The 21,411-nt window shown below is 49.7% G+C and overlaps 2 protein-coding genes across 2 annotated transcripts in view; one reads left to right on the top strand and one right to left on the bottom strand.

Annotated features, from left to right (window-relative positions):
• Positions 1 to 17,372, bottom strand: part of KLHL17 (kelch like family member 17) — a 31,931-nt gene extending 14,559 nt beyond the window's left edge. Inside the window, 7 exon segments of the mRNA XM_087702473.1 lie at positions 550 to 694; positions 2,183 to 2,396; positions 4,420 to 4,536; positions 5,503 to 5,724; positions 6,586 to 6,707; positions 8,219 to 8,478; positions 17,137 to 17,372. Coding sequence (XP_087558599.1) covers positions 550 to 694; positions 2,183 to 2,396; positions 4,420 to 4,536; positions 5,503 to 5,724; positions 6,586 to 6,707; positions 8,219 to 8,429 — 1,031 coding nt within the window. The 5' untranslated portion in view covers positions 8,430 to 8,478; positions 17,137 to 17,372.
• Positions 17,373 to 19,709: 2,337 nt separating this feature from the next.
• Positions 19,710 to 21,411, top strand: part of NOC2L (NOC2 like nucleolar associated transcriptional repressor) — an 81,003-nt gene continuing 79,301 nt past the window's right edge. Inside the window, exon 1 of the mRNA XM_087701788.1 lies at positions 19,710 to 19,781. Within this exon, the coding sequence (XP_087557914.1) occupies positions 19,762 to 19,781 (20 nt within the window). The 5' untranslated portion in view covers positions 19,710 to 19,761. The remainder of the gene's footprint in view (positions 19,782 to 21,411) is intronic.

Raw genomic sequence — 21,411 nt, 5'->3', positions numbered from 1 at the left:
CCTTTTCTCCATTTATCTTTCCTTCCTTTCCCTAGTCTTTCTTCCTTCTTCCCTCTCTCACTTTCCTTTTCTCCATTTATCTTTCCTTCCTTTCTCTAGTCTTCCTTGCTTCTTCCCTCTCTCACCTTCCTTTTCTCCATTTATCTTTCCTTCCTTTCCTTTCCCTAGTCTTTCTTCCTTCTTCCCTCTCTCACTTTCCTTTTCTCCATTTATCTTTCCTTCCTTTCTCTAGTCTTCCTTCCTTCTTCCCTCTCTCACTTTCCTTTTCTCCATTTATCTTTCCTTTCCCTATTCCCCCCTCACCTTCCTTTTCTCCATTTATCATTCCTTCTTTATTTTCCCTCGGGGCGCTTTCCATTTCTGTAGCTCGGTGCCCCTTTTTTTCTTTTAAATCTTGCAGCTGCCGCCTTCCTCTTCCTCCTTTCGTCCCCCCCCCCCTTCTCTCCCCCCAAGCGATTCCATCCAAATATCAAATGGGAGCCACTCAAGGATCACGGCGGCCAATTCTGCCTTGGCGGGGGGGGGGGGGGGAGAGGGAGTCCTGCTTACCCTCCCACAGCATAAAGCTTGTTCCCAATGGCCGCAACCCCCACCCTGGCCCGGCGGGTAGACATGGAGGCCACCATGTGCCAGCGGTCAGTCCGCGTGTCGTAAGCTTCGCAATCCCCATGGATGGCAAAAAGGCTCCCTCCGCCTGCAGGAGAGAGAGGGAGGGAGAGGAGAGGGGGAGATGAGAGCGAGAGAGAGGGAGGGAGAGGGGGAAAGAAAGAAAGAAAGAAAGAGAAGAAAGAAAGAAAAAAAGAAGGAAAAAGAAAGAAAGAAAAAGAAAGAAAGAAAGAGAAACGAAGAAAGAAAGAAAGAAAGAAAAGAAAGAAAAAGAAAAGAAAGAAAGAAAAAGAAAAGAAAGAAAGAAAGAAGAGAGGAGAGGGAGAGATGAGAGAGAGGGAGGGAGAGGGAGAGAGGGAGGGAGAGGGAGAGAGGGAGGGAGAGGGGGAAGGAAAGAAAGAAAGAAAGAAAGAAAAAGAAAGAAAGAAAGAAAGAAAGAGAAAGAAAAGAAAGAAAGAAAGAGAAAGAAAGAGAAAGAAAGAAATAGAAAGAAAGAAATAGAAAGAAAAAGAAAGAAAGAAAAAGAAAAGAGAGACAGAGAAAGAGAGAGAGAGAGAGAAACACAAAAAGTTTTGTTAAGATTGGAGCAAATTTATTCAGATTCAACATAGTTCACCTTGGGGGACAATTGGCTGGAAGTCCATCAGACGGCCTGTTTTCCCACAATGCACACTACCAGATTAGTGAAGTGATCTAGGTTGGCAACTTTAAGAGGTGTGGACTGAGGAATTCTGGGACTTCAACTCCCAGAATTCCCCAGCCAAAATTGTAGCAAAGATGCTTTTTAAGAAATATCAGGGTTATCTATCCATCCTTCCTTCCTTCCTTCCTTCCTTCCTTCCTCTTCCTTCCTTCCTTCCTTCCTTCCTTCCTTCCCTCTACATCTTTTCTTTTCCTTTCTATCCTATCCTCTTTCTCTTCCTCTTCTCCTTCCTTCTCTCCCTCTCCCTCCTTCCCTTCCTTTCTCCCTCCGTCTCTCTTTTCTTTTTTCCCTTCCTACCCTCTCTTTCTCTTCCTTCTCGCCTTCCTTCCTTCCTCCCTCCCTCTACATCTTTTCTTTTCCTTCCTATCCTCTTTCTCTTCCTCCTCTCCTTCCTTCCTCCCCTCCCTCTACATCCTTTCCTTCCTCCCTCCCTCTGTCTCTCTTTTCTATTTTTCCCTTCCTACCCTCTCTTTCTCTTCCTCCTCTCCTTCCTTCTCTCCCTCCCTCTACCTCCTTTCCTTCCTTCCTTCCTCGCTCCCTCCCTCTTTTCTTCTTACCCTCTCTTTCTCTTCCACCTCTCCTCCCTTCCTTCCCTCCCTCTACCTTCCTTTCCTTCCTTCCTTCTTTCCTCTCTCCCTCTGTCTACCTCTTTTCTTTTCCTTCCTAACCTCTCTTTCTCTTCCTCCTCTCCTTCCTTCCCTCTACCTCCTTCCCTTCCTTCCTCCCCTCCCTCCCTCTACCTTTTTTCATTTCTACCCTCTCTTCCTCCTTTCCTCTCCCTTCTTTCTCTCCCTCCACCATTTTCTTTCCTTCCTCCCTCCCCGCGCCCTCCCCTCGCTTCCTTCCTGCTCTGCTCCTTCATCCAGGCCTTACCCACAGCAAAGAGCACCATGCTGGCCCCCTCGCAGCGCCGTGGCCGGGTGCGGCTGTTGCTGAGGACGGCTCTCTGCTCGGGCATCAAGTGGTACTTGAGGGCTTCGATTAGCAAATCTTTGCACTCCGAATGGTGCCGGACCAGCAGTTCGGTGTCAACGTTGCTCATCAGGAAATCCCGGCTGAGCAAGGGAAGACGGACGCACTTCATGAGCTGCAAAGGAAGAATTAGAATCCAGAAAAAGGACCTCACACGCGAGGGGGCAGATGGCCAAAAAGGCTGCCCTGGGTTGCCCTCTGGGGAAAAACTGGATGGGAAGATCAGCTTCCGCTTCAGAAGCTTCCATCTCCCCAATTCTGCTTCATTCAAGAGAACTTCTCCCAGAGAGATGCTCCTCGGTGGAGGGTTAGGGTTTGCCTAGATGACCTTTGAAGGCCCCTTTCAGCTCTACGGTTCGGGAACCGCAGCTGCAACGCAAGAATCAGCGGAGAAAATTAGGAAGACCTAGGCTTCCCCAAACCACGAAGCAGGCTCCTTGTCCCGACAAAACCTCTTTCTATGAATTCCTTCCTTCCTTCCTTCCTTCCTGCCTGCCTGCCTGCCTGCCTGCCTTCCTTCCTTCCTTCCTTCCTTCCTTGCTCCCTCTCTCTACATCTTTTCTTTTCCTTCATACCCTCTCTTTCTCTTCCTCCTCTCCTTCCTCCCTCCCGCCTAGTAAAATGAAATATTGTAGGAAATAGTAAAAGGGCAGAATATTTCCCCTAAAAGGGAGGCAGGAACTCACACTATCCACCACCACCTTTGTCGATCGGGCCATTAAGGCCTGAGCCAGTCGATTCTACATAACACAGATCTACCTCCTTCAGGCAGAGCCATAATAGGAATCCCGAAGTCCTTTCATTACACCATCACCCAGCAAGAGTCAACCAAGCTTAGGACAGCCTTCAGAGTTGCCCCGCGGGAATCCGACAACCAATCAGAATAGAAGCTCAAATTCAAAAGCCCAGGGAGGGTATAAAACTCAGCATCTCCTCCATTTTTCTTCTTCTTCACCCAACATCTTCAAGCCATGTGGTCCTGTCCACCATTAAACCATCTTTCCAAGCAGCCTCCATGTGTCCAGTGTCTTTCTCCCCACTTGGAACTGAACCCAGATGGATGTTCCTCAAACCACGAAGCAGGCTCCTTGTCCCGACAAAACCCCTTTTTATGAAGCTAAGGTGAATTCCTCTTATTCACATCCAGCCAAGTCCCGGCAAACTAGTGGTGGGTTCCAGCCGGTACAGCCCGGTACGACCATACCGGTAGTAGCCGGGAGCAGCTGACAGGGTACGGGTACGGTGGCTCGTTTGGCCCACCTGCCCGCCTGCGTTCCATACCAGTTTTTAAAGCAACCGGCCAATTGTGTATGCGCGCCCAGTGTGCCGTGCCTGCATGAGCTCCGACAAGCAGCTGGGTGTCGCAGGGGCGGTGGAGTGCGCATGCGTGCGCAGCACATACACAAACAAGACGCGTGGCCCTGTGAGCAGCGTACCGGTAGCGACAGGGGGAGGAACCCACCGCTGCGGCAAACAGTCTTTCAAGGGTGAATTTACAACCACAGACCTTATCAGGCTTGGAGAGCTGCCAGACCGATATCTTCCAAACGCAACAGCTGTATGAGAAAATACTTGGCAAAGAGTCTCTTGAGAGTCATGAGCCAATTAAGCGAACTAAGTGTCTCCTGCAAACTCCACTCCCCTTTCGCTCCTCTTTTATTTCCTCTGGGAGGGGCCATTCATCGTCCACCTGTGGCCTCACTCCCAAGTCGACCCCTGTTCTTTAGCTGTTCCCTTCATCTGGTAACTCACACTGGGAACAGGCTCCAGCTGTTCTTCTGCCTCACTAATGTCTGACTCTGAAGGCAGCTGATAACTGGCATATGGCTCTGGCCCCCTCTCTGCCTCCCACACAGAGCCCTCATCAGAGCCTTCCCCAGACTCCAGGACTGGCCCATCTTTCTCACCAACCTCCTCACTGTCCGAATCTGCTGCCAGCTCTGGTATATTTTTAAAAAAACCAGTATTTGGGGAAATGGTGATGGCGAGAACCCTTCAAGAAACAAGACCCACATTTGTAAGCATTAAGGAAAGCCTCTCCATCATAACTGAGGAGGAATGTGCGAGGCTCCCGGGGTGATTCCAGATCATCCATCTTTTCAACAAATGCTTACAATTTATCTTGGAAAGCAACGTACTCGGGGAATATTCTGCTTCCGGCTGTCCACGTCGTGCTTCACCCAGCTCAAAACGGCTCGATAAACTTCCTCTTCCGAAGGCACGTTGAGGCTGTCGCTGGAGATGAGATCTAACACCTGCCCAGAGGAAAGGAAAGAAAGGAATATTTGGTAGTTTGAATCTGAGACGATGGAATTGGCTTGGATAAAGGCAATTCTGAAGAACAGGTCAACCTTGATCCGAGAGGATAGAATTAACTTGGATAAAGACAATTCCGAGCAATGGTTCAACCCAGATCCCAGAGGATGAAATTGGCTTGGACCAAGACAGTACTGAGTAGTGGGTTTCCCTGGATCCAAGAAGATGGCGTTGACCTCAACAAGGACAATTCTACGCAACTAGTCTCCCTGGGTCCAAGGATGGAATTGACTTGAACAAAGGCAATTCTGAACAATGGGTCAACCTGGAACTGAGAGAATTGGCTTGGATAAAGACAATTCCAAGCAATGGTTGAACCTGGATCCGAAATGATGGAATTGGCTTGGCCGAGACAGTTCTGAATAGTAGGTTTCCCTGGATCGAAGGATGGAATTGTACTTGAACAAAGACAATTCCAAGTAATGGTTCAACCTGGAACCGAGAGGATGGAATTGGCTTGGACAAAGACAGTTTTGAGCAATGGTTCAACCTGGAACTGAGAGGATGGAATTCGTTTGGACCAAGACAGTTCTGAGCAGTGGGTTTCCTTGGATCGAAAAAGATGGCGTTGACCTAAACAAGGACAGTTCTGAGCAATAAGTCTCCCTGGATCCAAGGATGGAACTGACTTGAACAAAGACAATTCTGAACAATGGGTCTATTGGGATCCAAGAGGATGGAATTGACTTGAACTAAGACAATTAACAACAATTGGTCCATCCGGATCGAAGAAGATGGGAGTTGACCTCAACAATTCTGAGCAACGAGTCTCCCTAGGTCCAAGGATGGAATTGGCTTGGATAAAGACAATTCTGAGCAATGTCTCTCTCGCTCTCTCTCCTCTGCCACCCGATCTTCGATATCCTTTTACCTCCACCTGGATACCTCCCTTCCCCCAACCTCACCTGTTTGAGAGGCAGCAACATAAACTCCTCCGTCTTGGAGACATCCACAAAGTGTTGCAAAACGTACTTATGCGCCGATTTCAAGAGATCGCTGCAGGAGTGGGTGTCTGCAAAACCTCGGATGCCCAGACAGTTGGAGGGGTCTAATTGGCTCAAGAGAAACTTGCAGCAGGCATCCCGCACCCCGTTCAGCTGCAGGAGGCTGGCTGCAGGAAGCAATGTCTGAAGAAAAAAGAGAGAGAGAGACTCTTGGCTGCATTCTTGTGGCCAGGAGTTCCACAGACAATCCACAACTTAGATCTCGCACTGGGCAAGGAAAGCTTTTGTATTAAGGTAAAGGTTCCCCTCACACATATGTGCTAGTCGTTCCCGACTCTAGGGGGTGGTGCTCATCTCCGTTTCAAAGCCGAAGAGCCAGCGCTGTCCGAAGACATCTCCGTGTCATGTGGCTGGCATGACTCAACGCTAAAGGCACCCAGAACGCTGTTCCCTTCCCACCAAAGGTGGTCCCTATTTTTCTACTACATTTTTTACGTGCTTTTGAACTACTAGGTTGGCAGAAGCTGGGACAAGTAAAGAGAGCTCACTCCGTTATGTGGTGTTAGGGATTCGAACCGCTGAACTGCTGACCTTTCTGATCGGCAAGCTCAGCATCTTAGCCATTGAGCCACTGCATCCCCATCTGATCCACTTATCTTCCTCTAATTTTTGAAGGTACCTCTGATAAAGAGCAGAGAAGCTTGGAATCCAAGGCCAGGCACCTTGAGAAACAATGTGAAATACCCCTCCCCCCAAAACACCTCAGCATTCTCAAAACACTTTGGTGAGTTCCGATTTGCTGAAGACAGTCATGGGAGGGAGGGCTGGGATGTGGGGAAACCTTTCTGTATCTTTTTTGTATCTAGCCTGACTTTGCTGCAGCCAACCTCTTTTTAGTAAAAGAACCTTTCAGTTCAACCAAATGGGAGTCGAGGGTCTTTCTTTGCTAAGGGATCCAACTGGAGCAGGACTGACAGTGTTCGTCCCCCAAAAGCGTTGTTTGTTGGCGCACTTTGAATCCTTGCTGGATGGATCCATTCTTACCTGCACATTCCCTTCTCCCACCACGATCTCAGCAGTGTAGGCGTACTGGACCAGCTGTTCCAGAGCCTGCGGATCAATATCGTGCAGCGTGACATGCGTCTGACGGCTCTCACTCATCTCATCTGTGCCAATAGATTTAAAAAATTGGTTGGGTATGGAATTGGGTTTGGCTAATCTAGAGGAAAGGAGGACTAGAGGTGACATGAGGGCGGTATTCCAGTATTTGAAGGGCTGCCCCAGAAAAAGAGGAGGGTCAACCTATTTTCCAAAGCAGCTGAAGGCAGGACAAGAAGAAATGGATGGCAACTAATCAAGGAGAGAAGCAACCTGGAATTAAAGAGAAACTTGTAGGGGAGGCATCAACAAGTTTAGGATAGCCACCAAAGTTTTAAAAAGTGGAAAGTATTGTCAGGTTTCTGAAAGATGCCTAATTAATTCATGAGACTCGAGCCAAGTTTCAAAAGAAATCCAGTCATTTATTAGGAACACCATTTCAGCAATACCCCATTGCAGTCAGATCTGATCTCTTTTTAACTATGGCTGAACTTTACCCCTGTTTCCTCCCTCCCCTCAGTCTGTGTCATAAATCACATTCACCAATGAGGTGCATGCCTCACAAGTAACTTGAAAGTAGACCTCAAATCTGTGCATCTTCCTTGGCCAATATCTGATCAACTTGGGTAAAAAGGTAAAGGTAAACGTTCCCCTTTCACATATGTGCTAGTCGCTCTCGCCTCTAGGGGGCGGTGCTCATCTCCATTTCAAAGCCGAAGAGCCAGCGCTGTCCGAAGACATCTCCGTGGTCATGTGGCCGGCATGACTAAATGCCAAAGGCGCACAGAACGCTGTTCCCTTCCCACCAATGGTGGTTCCTATTTTTCTCTATTTGCATTTTTTAGGTGCTTTCGAACTGTTAGGTTGGCAGGAGCTGAGACCAGTAGCGGGAGCTCACTCCATTACGTGGCGCTAGGGATTCGAACCACCGAACTGCTGACCTTTCTGATCAACAAGCTCAATATCTTAAACCCTGAGCCATTGAGTTCTTTAACAAGAATTTACAGGCCCTCCAGCTCCTGATCCCATGGCTTTACAAAAAGTTGGCAAGGTCAGAGACATCTAATCTTGTGGAGAAAGTCACAAAGGAATCTCTGTGGATTTTACTCCACTAGTTGTTCCTGACTGTAGGGGTGCTGCTCTTCTCCGTTTCAAGGCCATTGAGCGAACGCTGTCCTAAGACATTTCCATGGTCATATGGCCCACATGACATCGCGGAGAGCTGTTACTTTCCCACGGGGTGGTACCTATTCATCTACTCGCATTTGCATGTTTTTGAACTTTGCTGCTACGGCAGGAGCTGAGACTAGGATGGGAGCTCGCTCCATCGTGTAGCGCTCGGGTCTCGAACTGCAGCTTTCCAGCCAACAAGTCCAGTGTTTTAACCACTGCGCCACCCCGGTCCTTGGAGGAGAGATGGGCTATAAATCTGACCCATTAAATAAATGCAAGTTTAGATGCAGGACGGCACAGGACTCCAGCTGTCCCCACCCAAATGAGTTGGTGGCTGAATTTCCGTTAGATGTAGACCAGAACGAGAAGGAGAGCCCCCCCCCACTCCCCATCCCCAGATACTTGCTTGTGAACATGGCGTGGAAGTAGGGGCTGCAGGAGGCCAGCACCACCTTGTGCGCCTTGATTTCCTTGGCGGCGACGTGCAACACGATGTCGCACAGGAGGCCCCGTTGCCGCATGCGGTTCATGCAGACGAAGGCGTCGTGGTAGTGCCGCTTGGAGTTGTGGGAGATGCTGTGGCCGTCCCGGTTGAGCAGCTGCATCCCGTTCTCCATGGCGGGAGCCGGCTCGCTTCTGGCTCGCGGCAATGCCCTTTCGGCCTCTCTGTAGAAATTAGATTCAAGTTAAGTCCTCAACCCATGACCATCGTGGGTCGAATGTCGTAAAGCATTTCCCTCCCTCCTTCTCTTTGTTCCTCCCACCCTCCCACCTCCCTTCCTTCCCAGTGGTTAGAATGCAGTATTGCAGGCTAACTGCCAACTGTCAGGAATTCAACCCTGACCAATCGGCTCAAGGTTGACTCAGCCTTCCATCCTTCTGAGGTAGGTAAAGTGAGGACCCAGATGTTGGGGGCAAGAGGTTGACTCCGTAAACCACTTAGAGAAGGCTATGAAGCACTGTGAAGCAGTATATAAGTATGTGCTATTGCTATTCTTCCTTCCTTCCTTCTTTTTTTCCTTCCCTCCTTCCTTCCTTCCTTTCCTTCCTTCCTTCCTTCCCTCCCTCCTTTCCTTCCTTCCTTCTTTCCTTCCTTCCTTCCTTCCTTCCTTCCTTCCTTCCTTCCTTCCTTCCTCTCTTCCTCACTCCCTTTCTTCCAAGTGGTTAGAATGCATTATTCTAACTATTCTAACTAATTCTAACTAATTATTCACTGCCAGGAGTTCGACCCTGACCGACTGGCTCAAGGTTGACTCAGTCTTCCATCGGCTGAGTCTTCTTCTGTTGCCCTGCACAGGAGAACAGAGCTGGAAAGCAGTGGGGTGGGCAGGGAATGGAGACTTTGCAGTATTCTTCCCCTGGAGTGGGGAGGGAATGGAGAGTTTTCAGTATCCTTCCCCTGGAGTGGGGAGGGAATGGAGATTTTGCAGTATCCTTCCCCTGGAGTAGGGAGGGAATGGAGAGTTTGCAGTACCCATCTCCTGGAGTGGGGTGGAAATGGAGATTTTCCAGTATCCTTGCCTTGCAATGCCCACCAAGCCACATGCACCAAGCCATGCCATGCCCACAGAACCGGTAGTAAAAAAAATTGAATCCCACCACTGCCCCCACCCATGCTCTCTCTCCCTTCCCTGCCTCTGATTGACAGATGAATGCCAAGCAATGCAGGAATTCAGCCACTTGGCCAAGAAAATGCCCAAAATGGCAGAGGTGGGAACTTCCCGTGAGGGAGGGGTGGAGTGGGGACTCCCCTCTGGAAGGAAGAGGGGGGGGAAGAGCGCCTGACGGAGCAGAAACAACTCCCGAGAGCCACCCACACAACTGTCAATGGATTGTACAAATGTGTCTGCAGCCTTCATGATTGCGTGGGAGAGCCGGCTGTTGTAATGAATGGTTGCGAAGGACTGGAAGAAAACTCGAGGTGTAACGATTCCTGGGGAGGGGGGAGGCCAGACTGCTGCCTTCCCCCCCTCCTCCTCACAGCTGCTTTGATTGCAAGGATGCAATCATTGGGTCTCCCATCCGCATGATTGTTAGGAGAACAATCACAGGCCTGCCTTTGTTAAGCGTCTTTCTCCTATGCTTCGTTCTAGGAAGAAGGGCCCGGAGGTCTCAGTGATCTTGATTGAACCTCAAAGACCTCAAAGACCAGCGGGAATCATCCAGGCCACACGCAACTATGCCAGATGGTAACAACGCAGGTTAAAATCGGGAATAGACGAATTCATCCAGGATTTCAGGAGAGCCACATCTCTCTCTTTGGGAGCTCTCCGGGGTGCTGAAATTTCTCTCCCATACAGGAATAGAAGAATTCATCCAGGATTTCAGGAGAGCCACATCTCTCTCTCTCTGGGAGCTCTCCGAGGTGCTGAATTTTTTCCCCCATACAGCAGAGATGGGTTCCTGCTGGCCTGGTTTAGCCAAGCCGGTCGTGGTATGACAGCCTGGGTCGCAGAACCGGCAGCGACCCAGGCTGGACACACCTCCGAACCGGTTCCCTGGTCACCAATGCCATCACCGTCGTCTTTTTTTTTTTTGAGTTCTGCACATGCGCAGAATAATTTCTATTGAACTGTGCATGTGCGTGCAGCACGCACACAAGCAGACCAGCAATAACGCCAGTCAGAAACCACCCCTGCCATACAGGTATCCCTCGGCTTATAGCCATTCGTTTACCGACTGCTCTGAGTTACAGCAGCATTGGGGAAAAAGGGCACTTACACTGGTCCTCACCCTTACAACCACTGCTGTACCCCATGGTCATGTGATTGAATGGCTCATGGCTGGCCAGGTCGGGACTGACAATTCTAGTGCTTGGTAACCAACAGATATTTACGATGGTTGCACCATTCTGTGATCATGTGATCGCCATCTGGGACCTTCACAGGCAGCTTCTGAAAAACCGAATCAATGGGGGAGAGGCAGATTCACTTAATGACTGCATGATTCACTTAACAACTGCAGTTGTTTGCTTAAGAACCGGGGCAAAAAGGAGGTGATTAGAATCAGACGGAATTAACTTAACAAAACACCTTGTTTAGCAATGGGCCCAAATTGTGTTCGTTAAGTCAAGGGCAAAAGTAAAAGGCTCCCCTTGCATATATGTGCTAGTCGTTCCTGACTCTAGGGGGTGCTGCTCGTCTCTGTTTCAAAGCCGAAGAGCCAGCGCTGTCTGAAGACGTCTCCGTGGTCATGTGGCCGGCATGACTCAATGCCAAAGGCGCACGGAGCACTGTTCCCTTCCCACCAATGGTGGTTCCTGTTTTTCTACTTGCATTTTTTACTTGCTTTCGAACTGCTAGGTTGGCAGAAGCTGATCAGGGGAATCGCAATTCAGACGCTTGGCAACTGACTCATATTTATGACTCTTGCTGCGTCCCAGGGGATCGTGTGATCCCCTTTTGCCACCTCCCGACCAGCGAAGTCCACGGGGAAGCTGTATTCGCTGAATAACCAGGTGACTGACTTATCAACCACAGTGATTCACTTAACAGCGGTGGCAAGAAAAGTGGCAAAAACGGGGCAAAACTTGTTTCACAAATGTCTCGCTTCACACAACAGACAATAGGGGCTCAACTGTGGTCGTAGGTTGAGGACTACCTGTGAAGTGTTGTCTTTTGTAGCCTCACATTTCGCCCTTGTTCTAAGACGGTAAAAAATCACACGTTTAGTCCCCCAAAACCCTCTCTTTATTTCAACGGCTGTGAATTATGTTGCATGTAATTACAGCCCGTAATGAGTCACAAACAGTTTGTGAAGAGTCCGACAGAAGTCTTCCAAAGTCTTTCTAGATAAGGCTGATAAGCCCACACCTTTATCTCCCTTGAAACGCTGCCAAAGACCTAATTGCCAATTAGCTTTGCAAGGGCCACACGGAGCACAGAGTCAAAACGGAGCTTCCGAATTTAAACCGACCAGGACGAACAAAGTTGCTTCCTGCAAAGGCTCGCGTGCCTTTGCTCTAACTTTATGTCTTATGGGAGGGGCCAATCATCTCCAAGCCTTACTCCCGAGTTGTTCCTTCCGTCTTAACTGTTCTTGCCTTCTGGCAGCTCTGTTCATGCGTGCACTGGGAGCAGGCTCCCCCTGTTCCTCTGCCCCACTGATATATCCAATTTCGAAGACAGCTGACAACTGGCATACGGCCCTGGCCCCCTCTCTGCCTCTGATGCAGGGCAGACATCCCCAGACTCCAGGACTGGTCCATGTTCCTCCCCAACCTCCTTACTGTCCGACTCTGCTGCTAGCTCTGCAGGTTGTCAGCATACCAGGCTCCCCCTGTTCCTCTGCCTCGCTGACGTCCGACTTTGTGGGCTCCGGAGACAGCACATAACTCCCAGATGGCCCTGGCCCCCTCCCTGCCTCCGACACAGAGCCCTCGTCCGAGCCTTCCCCAGACTCCAGGACTGGCCCATCTTCCTCCCCAACCTCCTCACTGTCCGACTCTGTTGCCAGCTCTGCAGGCCCCCCCAGTGGACTACAACATCCCTGATCTCTCCATTTGCATCTCTGCCTACTGGTAAAAAGCTCCCATCTCATTTTTTTTTTAAGGGAGCAGCCCCTCCTCCTCCCCCTCTTCCCCCCTCCTCTCCTTTGTAGCCCTCCAGCTCTCCTAAAAATAGCCGCGTTGTGAAAAAGAACATGACGCAAAGACCAAGATTAATCTGCTTGCTCATACAGGTAGCTTCGGGAAACAGCTGAAAAAGTTCCAGCTGACATTTCCAAGGGCTGCGAAGCCAGCCTCACATCCACACGGGCGAGATTGTGGCATCTTGGTAAAGCACAACGCAGCAATTGCATGCCTGACCGGGCAGGGGGAAGATCCTCAGAGCGAGAATTTAACCAGATACCCCTTCCCCAATATTCTACATTATAACTCCCCCCCAAAAAATCTTGATGTGCATGTGTTTTTCAGCCCTGCTTCCATTGTAAAGCAGGAAAGGTATTGGACAGGACATTTTTCAGAAATGGTGTAGATGTCAGGCCTGCCATTATATTCCTTTTGGAATTTTGGCCTGCCGGACTTTCTCTTATTTCAATATGCTGTTTCTTTCGTATAGTTGATGGGAGAGGGGGGAATAGAAAGGAGTAGGATTGCGGAATGTGTTATTGTCATTCTTTTCTAGAAGACCAAGGTCATCTTTTCTCTCCGCACCTTCGCACCTGACTGGAAGCAGCTGGGTGTGGATGCCAGCGTGGGAGAAGAAGATTGGACCATGTGATGGATTTGTGGGCGTGGGGACAAGATCGTGAACTTTTAACTGGGTGGGATTCTGATGTCATTTCCAGAATTGGGATTAACACAGATGTGCTAAGATGTCTGCTTTATTAAATTGGAACTTTAAGGATCGTTTTGCCTTGGACTCTGATTTAATTCTACATGATACTTGGAACGCTGACAGTAGAGCTGGTGGCACGCAAAGCCCTCTCTGTGGGTATGTGCGAAACCACCAGCTGCCCTTCTGGTTTCTGGCATGAATGTTCTTTGTGGGCACTGGAGAGCCGGAAAATAGTCTGAAAATGGCCCCAAAAATGGACAAAAACATGCCATATTTGTCATATTTATGACGGTTGCAACATCCTGGAGGGGTCACATGTTCCCCTTTTGTGACCATCTGGCCAACGAAGTCAGTGGGGAAGCCCGATTCACTTAACAAACATGTTACTAATTTAACAACTGCAGCAATTCACTTAACGATGGTGACAGGAAAAGTTATAATATGGGGCAAAACAAATGTTTCACTTAGGAACATAAATTTGGGGTGCATTTATGGCAGTGGTGGGATTCAAATAATTTAACAACCGGTTCTCTGTCCTAATGGGTGGGCGTGGCTCGGTGGTCATGTGACCGGGCGGCCGTGGCCAACTCAACGTCACTCATGTCAATGGGCGCTTCGCCTTAGCAGTTACAATGTAATAAGGGGTTAACGGGAGAGGCAGTTTCTGTAAGCAGGGCAATAAAGATTAGGCTAGAAATAGAACCAGAATGTTTCCTTCCTGCTTTCCTTACAGGATTAGCCCTGTAAAGTGGAAAGAAACAAAAGGAGATTTTTTTCCAACAACCGGTTCTCAGAACTGCTTAAAAAGTTAATAGGTGCGAACCGGCTGAATCCCACCACTGATTTATGCTCATATAACTCAAGGACTACCTGTATTGGTCAATCAATACCCCTTCTAAACGTAATTGGCTATAGCCCTGGACATTTTCCAGCAGCTTCTTATTTTATTGGATGGCTTTCTTTCCCCATCGATTCAGTCAAATCTTTTAGCAGATAATGAAGGAGCGGGGTGGACTAGATGACCTCCAAGATGATCCCAGTTCTGAAATTCTGAACGGAGCATCTGCCCGAACCCGCCGCATTGCTGAAGTTTATAATTTAGATTCTCTTTTGGGGAATCTGCCAGCAGAAACATTCCAGAAATGTGACATTATAGTGCACCAGTTATGCTACCAAGGACTATAAAATCAGTCTAACCTCCACCTTAAAGGTAAAGGTTCCCCTCGCACGTATGTGCTTAGTCGATCCTGACTCTAGAGCCAGCGCTGTCCGAAGACGTCTCCGTGGTCATGTGGCCGCCACGACTCAACTCCCGAAGACGAACAAAACGCTGTTCCCTTCCCACCAAAGGTGGTTCCTATTTTTCTACTTGCATTTCTTACATGCTTTCGAACTGCTAGGTTGGCAGAAGCTGGGGCAAGTCACGGGAGCTCCCTCCGTTATGCGGCGCTAGGGATTTGAACCGCCAAACGGCCAACCTCTCCGACTGACAAACTCAGTGTCTTAGCCCCTGAAAAAGCATTCAAGAACCAGGAGTGACGCTGCCTCCTCCTTCGTCATCATTTCTGTTATCGGGACAACCAGCTCAAAAAAAGACCAGCTGAGCTTCCGTCTGCTTCTTGCCAACAGCTGCAGCTATAAAAATCCAGGTCAAACCTGAAATCCATAAAGCGTCATTATTTATTTACAAGCACTTCCCTCCTCCCCTATTCATTTCCATCCCCTCCCCTCCCTCCCTCCCTCCCTCTCTCTCTCTCTTTCTCCCCCCCCCCCCGCTTCCTAGCTTGGCCTACCAAAAAAAGGACTCAAGATAACCCCATCTCCCACACCACCCACTCAATTCAAGCTGATCTAAAAAAAATGTCACATTTTTAAAACGTCCCCTTTCGCCCCTCTTTTTGGGGACAGATGGATGGGATGGTTGTGGGGGGGGGGAAGAGGAGAGGAGAGACAAACCCTACATAAGCAGAGGTTTAAGGGAAGGAGGGGGTGGCGAGGACCCCACTCCTTTTAAAAGCTCCCATTTCTAAGCATGCTCTTTTTCGAACAAAAAGGAAACAACTTTAACAGTTTCCTTCTGTGTATACATCCATTATATGTGCATTTCCCCTCACTTTACTCCTATATGCCATTATCTATACCAGTGTTTCTCAACCTTGGCAACTTGAAGATGTCCGGACTTCAACTCCCAGAATTCCCCAGCCAGCATTCGAACCAGTTGAAGTCCGGACATCTTCAAGTTGCCAAGGTTGAGAAACACTGATCTATACATGTAATTCCAGTGTTTTTATACGTACAAATATATTCCTTTCTTGAGTGACAAGTCATTCCTCGTGGGCCGTTTCCACTGGTACATATTTATTACTCATTTCTATCTCCCATATCTCCTTTGTTTAATCTTTCCGTAAGTTTTATACCTGTCCTCTAACCCTTTTTAAACCATTCACTCCGTCCTTTAGAATAATCTGTTTCTCCTAACCCTTTTTAAACCATTCATTTCATCCTTCAGAATAACCTGTTTCTCCTAACCCTTTTTAAACCATTCATTCCATATCTTAGAATAATCTGTTTATCTTTCACCTCTTTTATGAGTCTATCCACCCCTGCACGCTCCAGGACTATCCTTACTGCCTCTTCCTCCGATGGAGCAAAATTATTCTTCCATTTTTGTTGCATACATAATTCTGGCTGCCAGTTTATGCCGTGTCCAATTTAGATCTTGAGTGCTTTTTTTAAAAAAAAATCATATTTCCCTATCAATATTCCCCATAAAAAATAATTCCTGTTTTGCCTATTGGGTCGAAACCGGAATTATTTTTAATGGGCAATATTATTGACAGGGAAATATGATTTTAAAAAACAACAACAACACAAGATCTCATTTGACATAGGCAGCCCAGGTCATAGAATGACAAAATTAGAAATGGGGAAGGGGGAAAGACCGATAGCAGAAAGCTGCAAAAGTGTCATTGTGGTTTTAATGTTGAGAAATGCTGAATCAAAATGAAATTAAGAAAAAAATAAAAATCATGATTCCCGTTTCCTGTCTGATTTGCTGTTGGGTTATTTCTTTCGCTCTCTTTAAGCATCCTTATGAACAAATGGGATGCTTAAAAAAAATATTGGCTAGCATAAATTTCTTCCATCCTGGGGGGGGGGGAAGCAGGAGGATGAGAATTTGGGGGGGGGAGAGAAAGAGGGCTGGGAAGGGACATATTACCTGCTCTCGCTCTTTGTGCCCTGCTAGGATGACATTTGCACATGCACTCCCCCCCCCCCCAATCCATCCCACAATTTGCACAATCAGCAAGGTGCATGGCGCTGTTTGGGGAGGGAGGGAAGAGAGGGGAGGGGGCGTCGTGCAGGCAGCCGGCGGGTGCGGGAGGGGGGACTGCGTTCGTCTGGCGCTGAGCAGTCACCTTAAATAACCCCCCCTCCCCATCACTCAACCGGGGAGGGAGACCGGCGCGGCTCTCCCGCTCCCAGCCGCAACGCGCAAGAGGAACCCCCCCCTTATTCTTGGCTCCCTCCTTCCTCCCCCCCCACTCAACAGTGGGGCAGATATTTCAGCAACGCCCGTCGGTGTGTGTGTGTGTGTCCCATCCCCATCCACTGCGGTGCTTTTCCTCCCCCCTCCTTCTTCCCAGGCTGCCGGTGATGGATGGCTGCAGGCGGAGATTTTTGGCTCACTCTTCCCCTTTGGTGCACCGCAAAGCTGGGGCGACCCCCAGATGGGGGAGAGAGTGGGGAGGGGGTCAAGCTCAGGGTGGAGGGCCTGGCTTTGAACCCCCCTCCTCCTCCTCCTGGAGGAAGGAGGCTGTGTGTGTTGGATGGGGGGGGGGGTCTCCCCGCAGTCTGCAACAAAGCAGCCGCCTTGCGACCCGAAGCATCATCCCATCCTCGCGCGACACCCCACCCCCCAGTGCAGAGTGGGCAGAAGCTGCTGCCTGTTCAAACCCCTCCTCCCCCCACACCCCCTCCCCAGCATTGTTACCCTTCCCCCCCTTTCCCCAAATCTCTCCCCCCCCTCCTGCAAAAGACTCACCCAGCTGCGGGACCCTCCAGGGCTAAGCAGCAAAGGTGGGGTCCTTGCTCGGGCACTTTGTTCTCCAGATTGATGGATTGGGTAGCCAAAGTTCGCCCGGGAGGGGGGGAAAAAGAAATCCGATCCGTTTCCCAGCTCGGCGGCTCCGGGAAGAAGAGGGGGGGTTGTTGGAAATGTCTCTCCTGCAGCTTCCCAACGACGCCGGCCGCTTTCTCTGCTTCCAAAAGACAAATCGCTTTCTCTCTTTCTCTCTTTCTCTCTCTATGTATCTCTCTTTCTCTCTCTCTTTCTGTCTGTCTCTCTCTGTCTCTTTCTCTCTCTGTGTATCTCTCTCTCTCTCTCTCTTTCTGTCTCTCTCTCTCTCTGTTTATCTCTCCCTTTCTCTCTCTCTTTCTGTCTGTCTGTCTCTCTCTGTGTGTATCTTTCTCTCTCTGTGTATCTCTCTCTCTCCCTCTGTATCTCTCTCTCTCTCCCTGTCTGTTTCTCTTTCTGTCTGTCTCTCTCTCCTGCTCTCTCTCTGTATCTCTCTCTCTCCCTGTATCTGTCTGTCTGTCTCTCCCTCTCTGTATCTCTTTCTGTCTCTCTCTCTATCCTTCTCTCTCTCCCCCCTTGTATCTCTCTCTCTGTATCTCTCCCTATATCTCTTCCTCTCCTTGTATCTCTCTCCCTCTGTCTCTCTGTCTATGCCTCTCTCTCTCTCTCCCTGTCTCTCTGTTTCTCTTTCTCTGTCCCCCCCCCTCCGTTTCCACAGCAAGAACACAGGGGAGGATGGCTGTGTGTCAAGTCGCCGCCCGCTCCGCAATTCTTCAATTATGGTGGCCGGCGGCTTGGCCTCTCGTCCACCACCGTGATGTCAGTCCCTGCATAGGAGGAGGTGGCTGTGGCTCAAAGGCTGCTTTGGGAAGCGCTTAGAACAATCCCAATAGAAAAAGGAAGGGAAGGGAAGACTTGAAAAAATATCTCTGTTTTGAAAAAGCCAGAGCACCAATGCATCTCCCTAGTCCAGTGTTTCTCAACCTTGGCAACTTGAAGATGTCTGGACTTCAACTCCCAGAATTCCCCAGCCAGCGAATGCTGGCTGGGGAATTCTGGGAGTTGAAGTCCGGACATCTTCAAGTTGCCAAGGTTGAGAAACACTGCCCTAGTCCTTTCTTTGATAGTTCTCTTTCTCACACAACTGGGTTGACCAATAGCGGACGAAGCAATGAAGAGCAGTGATGTCCCCCGTCCCCATTGAGAGAATCCAGAATAGGGTGAGACAAGGAGACCCAAATGCATCGGTAGCCGCACCTTGAAATGAACAAGGACATGCATTCAATTTTGCAGCTACTGTGATTGTTGGCCAAGCCGGGACAAAAACAGCCAGAGGAATGATTGAAGCCTGGGAAACGGGGCCCTTCCTCAGGCAATAGGTGTGCTGATTTACAATTTTATCAGGTACTTAAGAGCGGAGGGCAGGGTGGCCCAAGGAAGCAATTAAGGACTTTAATAGCCAGCCATCAAGACCCTAATTAACATCTGGAACAACTCTAGAACAAGTGCAGAGAAGAGCAACCAGGATGATTAGGGGACTGGAGACTAAAACATATGAAGAACGGTTGCAGGAACTGGGTAGGTCTAGTTTAATGAGAAGAAGGACTAGGGGAGACATGATAGCAGTCTTCCAATATCTCTGGGGTTGCCCCAAAGAAGAGGGAATCAAGGTTATTCTCCAAAGCACCTGAAGGCAGGACAAGAAGCAATGGGTGGAAACTAATCAAGGAGAGAAGCAACTTAGAACTAAGGAGGAATTTCCCATCAGTGAGAACAATGAATCAGTGGAACAACTTGCCTCCAGAAGATGTGAAAGCTCCAACACTGGAAGTCCCTTTGTCTGAAGCGGTGTAGGGTTTCCTGCCTGAGCAGGAGGTTGGACTAGAAGACCTCCAAGGTCCCTTCCAACTTTGATTATTCTATTGTATTCCTATTCATTTCCATTCTCTTCTCTTCTCGGGTGTGTGTGTGTATCCTTGCAAGCCCATGGAGAAAAATCCTGCTTTCCCACAACTCCCTTTTGTGCGCCGAACCAGCAGCAACCCACTCCTGGTTTGTGTGTGTGTACACACACACACACACACACACACACACACAATATGTGCTTGCCATCTCCTTAGAAATGGTGTCGGGTCTCCTGCTTGGGGAGGGGGTCAGGCTAGATGACCCCTCCAAGGTCCCCTTCCCAACTCTTGCTATTCTGTCCACTCCTTAGGAAGGGTGTAGGTCGGATCGCCTGCTTGGGCAGGGGGTCGGGCTAGATGACCTCCAGTATCCCTTCCAATTCATTCTGTGAGGGTCTCCTGCTTGGGCAGGGGGGGTCGGGCTAGATGACCTCCCAGATCCCCTCCCCAACTCTCGTCGTACTGCCAATTCCTTACACGCCGGTTGACGGGAAGGGAAGCAAACGCGGCGGAGGCGGCTCTCCGCTCCCCTCCGCGCCGGTGAACCTGAAAGCCAATCCGGCCGGCTTGCCTGGGAACTCCACCCCCCCCCAAGGCCCTCCCCTTTCTTGGCTACTCAGTTGCATTGTGGGAGAGGAAGTGCTCCGTTCCCACGTTGTCGCATCTGCGGAGGGGAAGCTCCGCCAGCATGGCCGCTGCCGCGAAAAGGTCAGGCGCGCTTGCGGGCATTGCAAAGCCAAGTCCCGGGGCTTGCAAAGAGGGATTGGAGGGGGGGGGGAATCCCTGTCGGGGGAGGGCAAACCCCGCAAACACGCGGGGATTAGGGACTTGGGTTGGTTTCCGACGTTGCTCCGCGCGCGTTCTGCGCCCGCTCCGTTGGCAAAGCAAAGGAAGAGTTGCATTGGGGTTGAGTGGCATTGGGTTGGGTGCAGGCCTTCAGGAACACATGGCAATGCCATGGTCCATCATCCCCACCCCCGCCCCCAGTGGGAAGCCGACTCCAAAGCCTGCAGACTCAGAGCCTGGTCGTGTGAATGAAGGCACTCCAGACCTCTGGGGAATTGGAATTAGGCAAAAGGCGAGGAGTAGGGAATGGAGGAACACAAGTGGCAATGCCATGGCCCATCATCCACCCCCCACCCCCAAGTGGGAAGCCTTAGGCATCCGACCCTAAAGCCTGCAGAGTGTGGTTGTGTGAATGAATGCATGTCAGACTCTGGGGATTGGTGCCACAAAGATGTGAGATTAGGGACTTGGGTTGGTTTCCAACGTTGCTCCGCGCGCGATCTGCGCCCACTCCGTTGCATTGGGGTTGCATGGCATTGCGTTGGGTGCAGGCCTTCAGGAGCGCATGGCAATGCCATGGCCCATCATCCCCACCCCCACCCCGCCCCCAAGTGGGAAGCCTACTCCAAAGCCTGGTCGTGTGAATGAAGGTACTCCAGACCTCTGGGGAATTGGAATTAGGCAAAAGGCGAGGATTAGGGAATGGAGGAACACCTGTGGCAACGCCATGGCCCATCATCCCCTCCCCCTTAGGCATAACCCCAAAGCCTGCAAGGAACGTAGTCATGTGAATGAACGTACTCCAGACTGGGGATCGGTGTCGTGAGGATGAGGGACTTGAGGGGACAAACTTCTTAACAGGGAGGACAATTCACCAGTGGAACAGCTTGCCACCAGAAGTGGTGGGTGCTCCCATCACTGAAGGTTTTTAAGAAGAAACTAGACAGGCATTTATCTGAAATAGTATAGGTTCTCCTGCTTGAGCAGGGGGCTGGACTAGAGGACCTCCAAGATCCCTTCCGGTTCTATTATTATTCTAGTTGTTTTGAAAGGATGGATCTGGAGAAGGGGAGGTGAGGCTGATGGGATTGGATCGAGGTGGCATTTCAAAATTCTGTTATCAAATATAGCTGGACTACGGTTACCAAATTGCTTGATTGATTTATTTTGTATTTGAGAAGCCCTGAGCCGAAAGTGGTGCCTTTGCTATGAAAGTTCCCCCTGTGTGACTTTGGGCCAGTCCATCTCTCGTTAAGATCTACCTTACAGGGTTGTTGTCTTAGGGAAAACAGGAAGAAGAAGGTATGCTGGTTGTGTTTGCCAACTTGGGGTATTTGTCAAAATAATAAAGGTGGAATACAAACAAGGGATTTTTTAGGAATATTGCCCCATTCATATGGTTTCTCCCTAACCTCAAATACAAAACTTTTGTGTCCGCCATAGAGATGGGACGCCTCTATGGCGGACATAGCAGCAGGGCGGCTTTTGCCTCTAGCACCGGGGCGGGCCCGGCGCTAGAGGCAAAAGCCGCCCTGCCACTGTGTCCGGCATA

The sequence above is a fragment of the Thamnophis sirtalis genome, unplaced genomic scaffold (genome assembly GCF_051295495.1).
Source record: "Thamnophis sirtalis isolate CommonGarterSnake01/CBP01778 unplaced genomic scaffold, rThaSir2_p1.2 scaffold_15, whole genome shotgun sequence".
Classification (NCBI taxonomy): Eukaryota; Metazoa; Chordata; class Lepidosauria; order Squamata; family Natricidae; genus Thamnophis; species Thamnophis sirtalis.
Note: the sequence above shows the minus strand (reverse complement) of the source record. Positions and strands in the feature narration are given on the sequence as shown.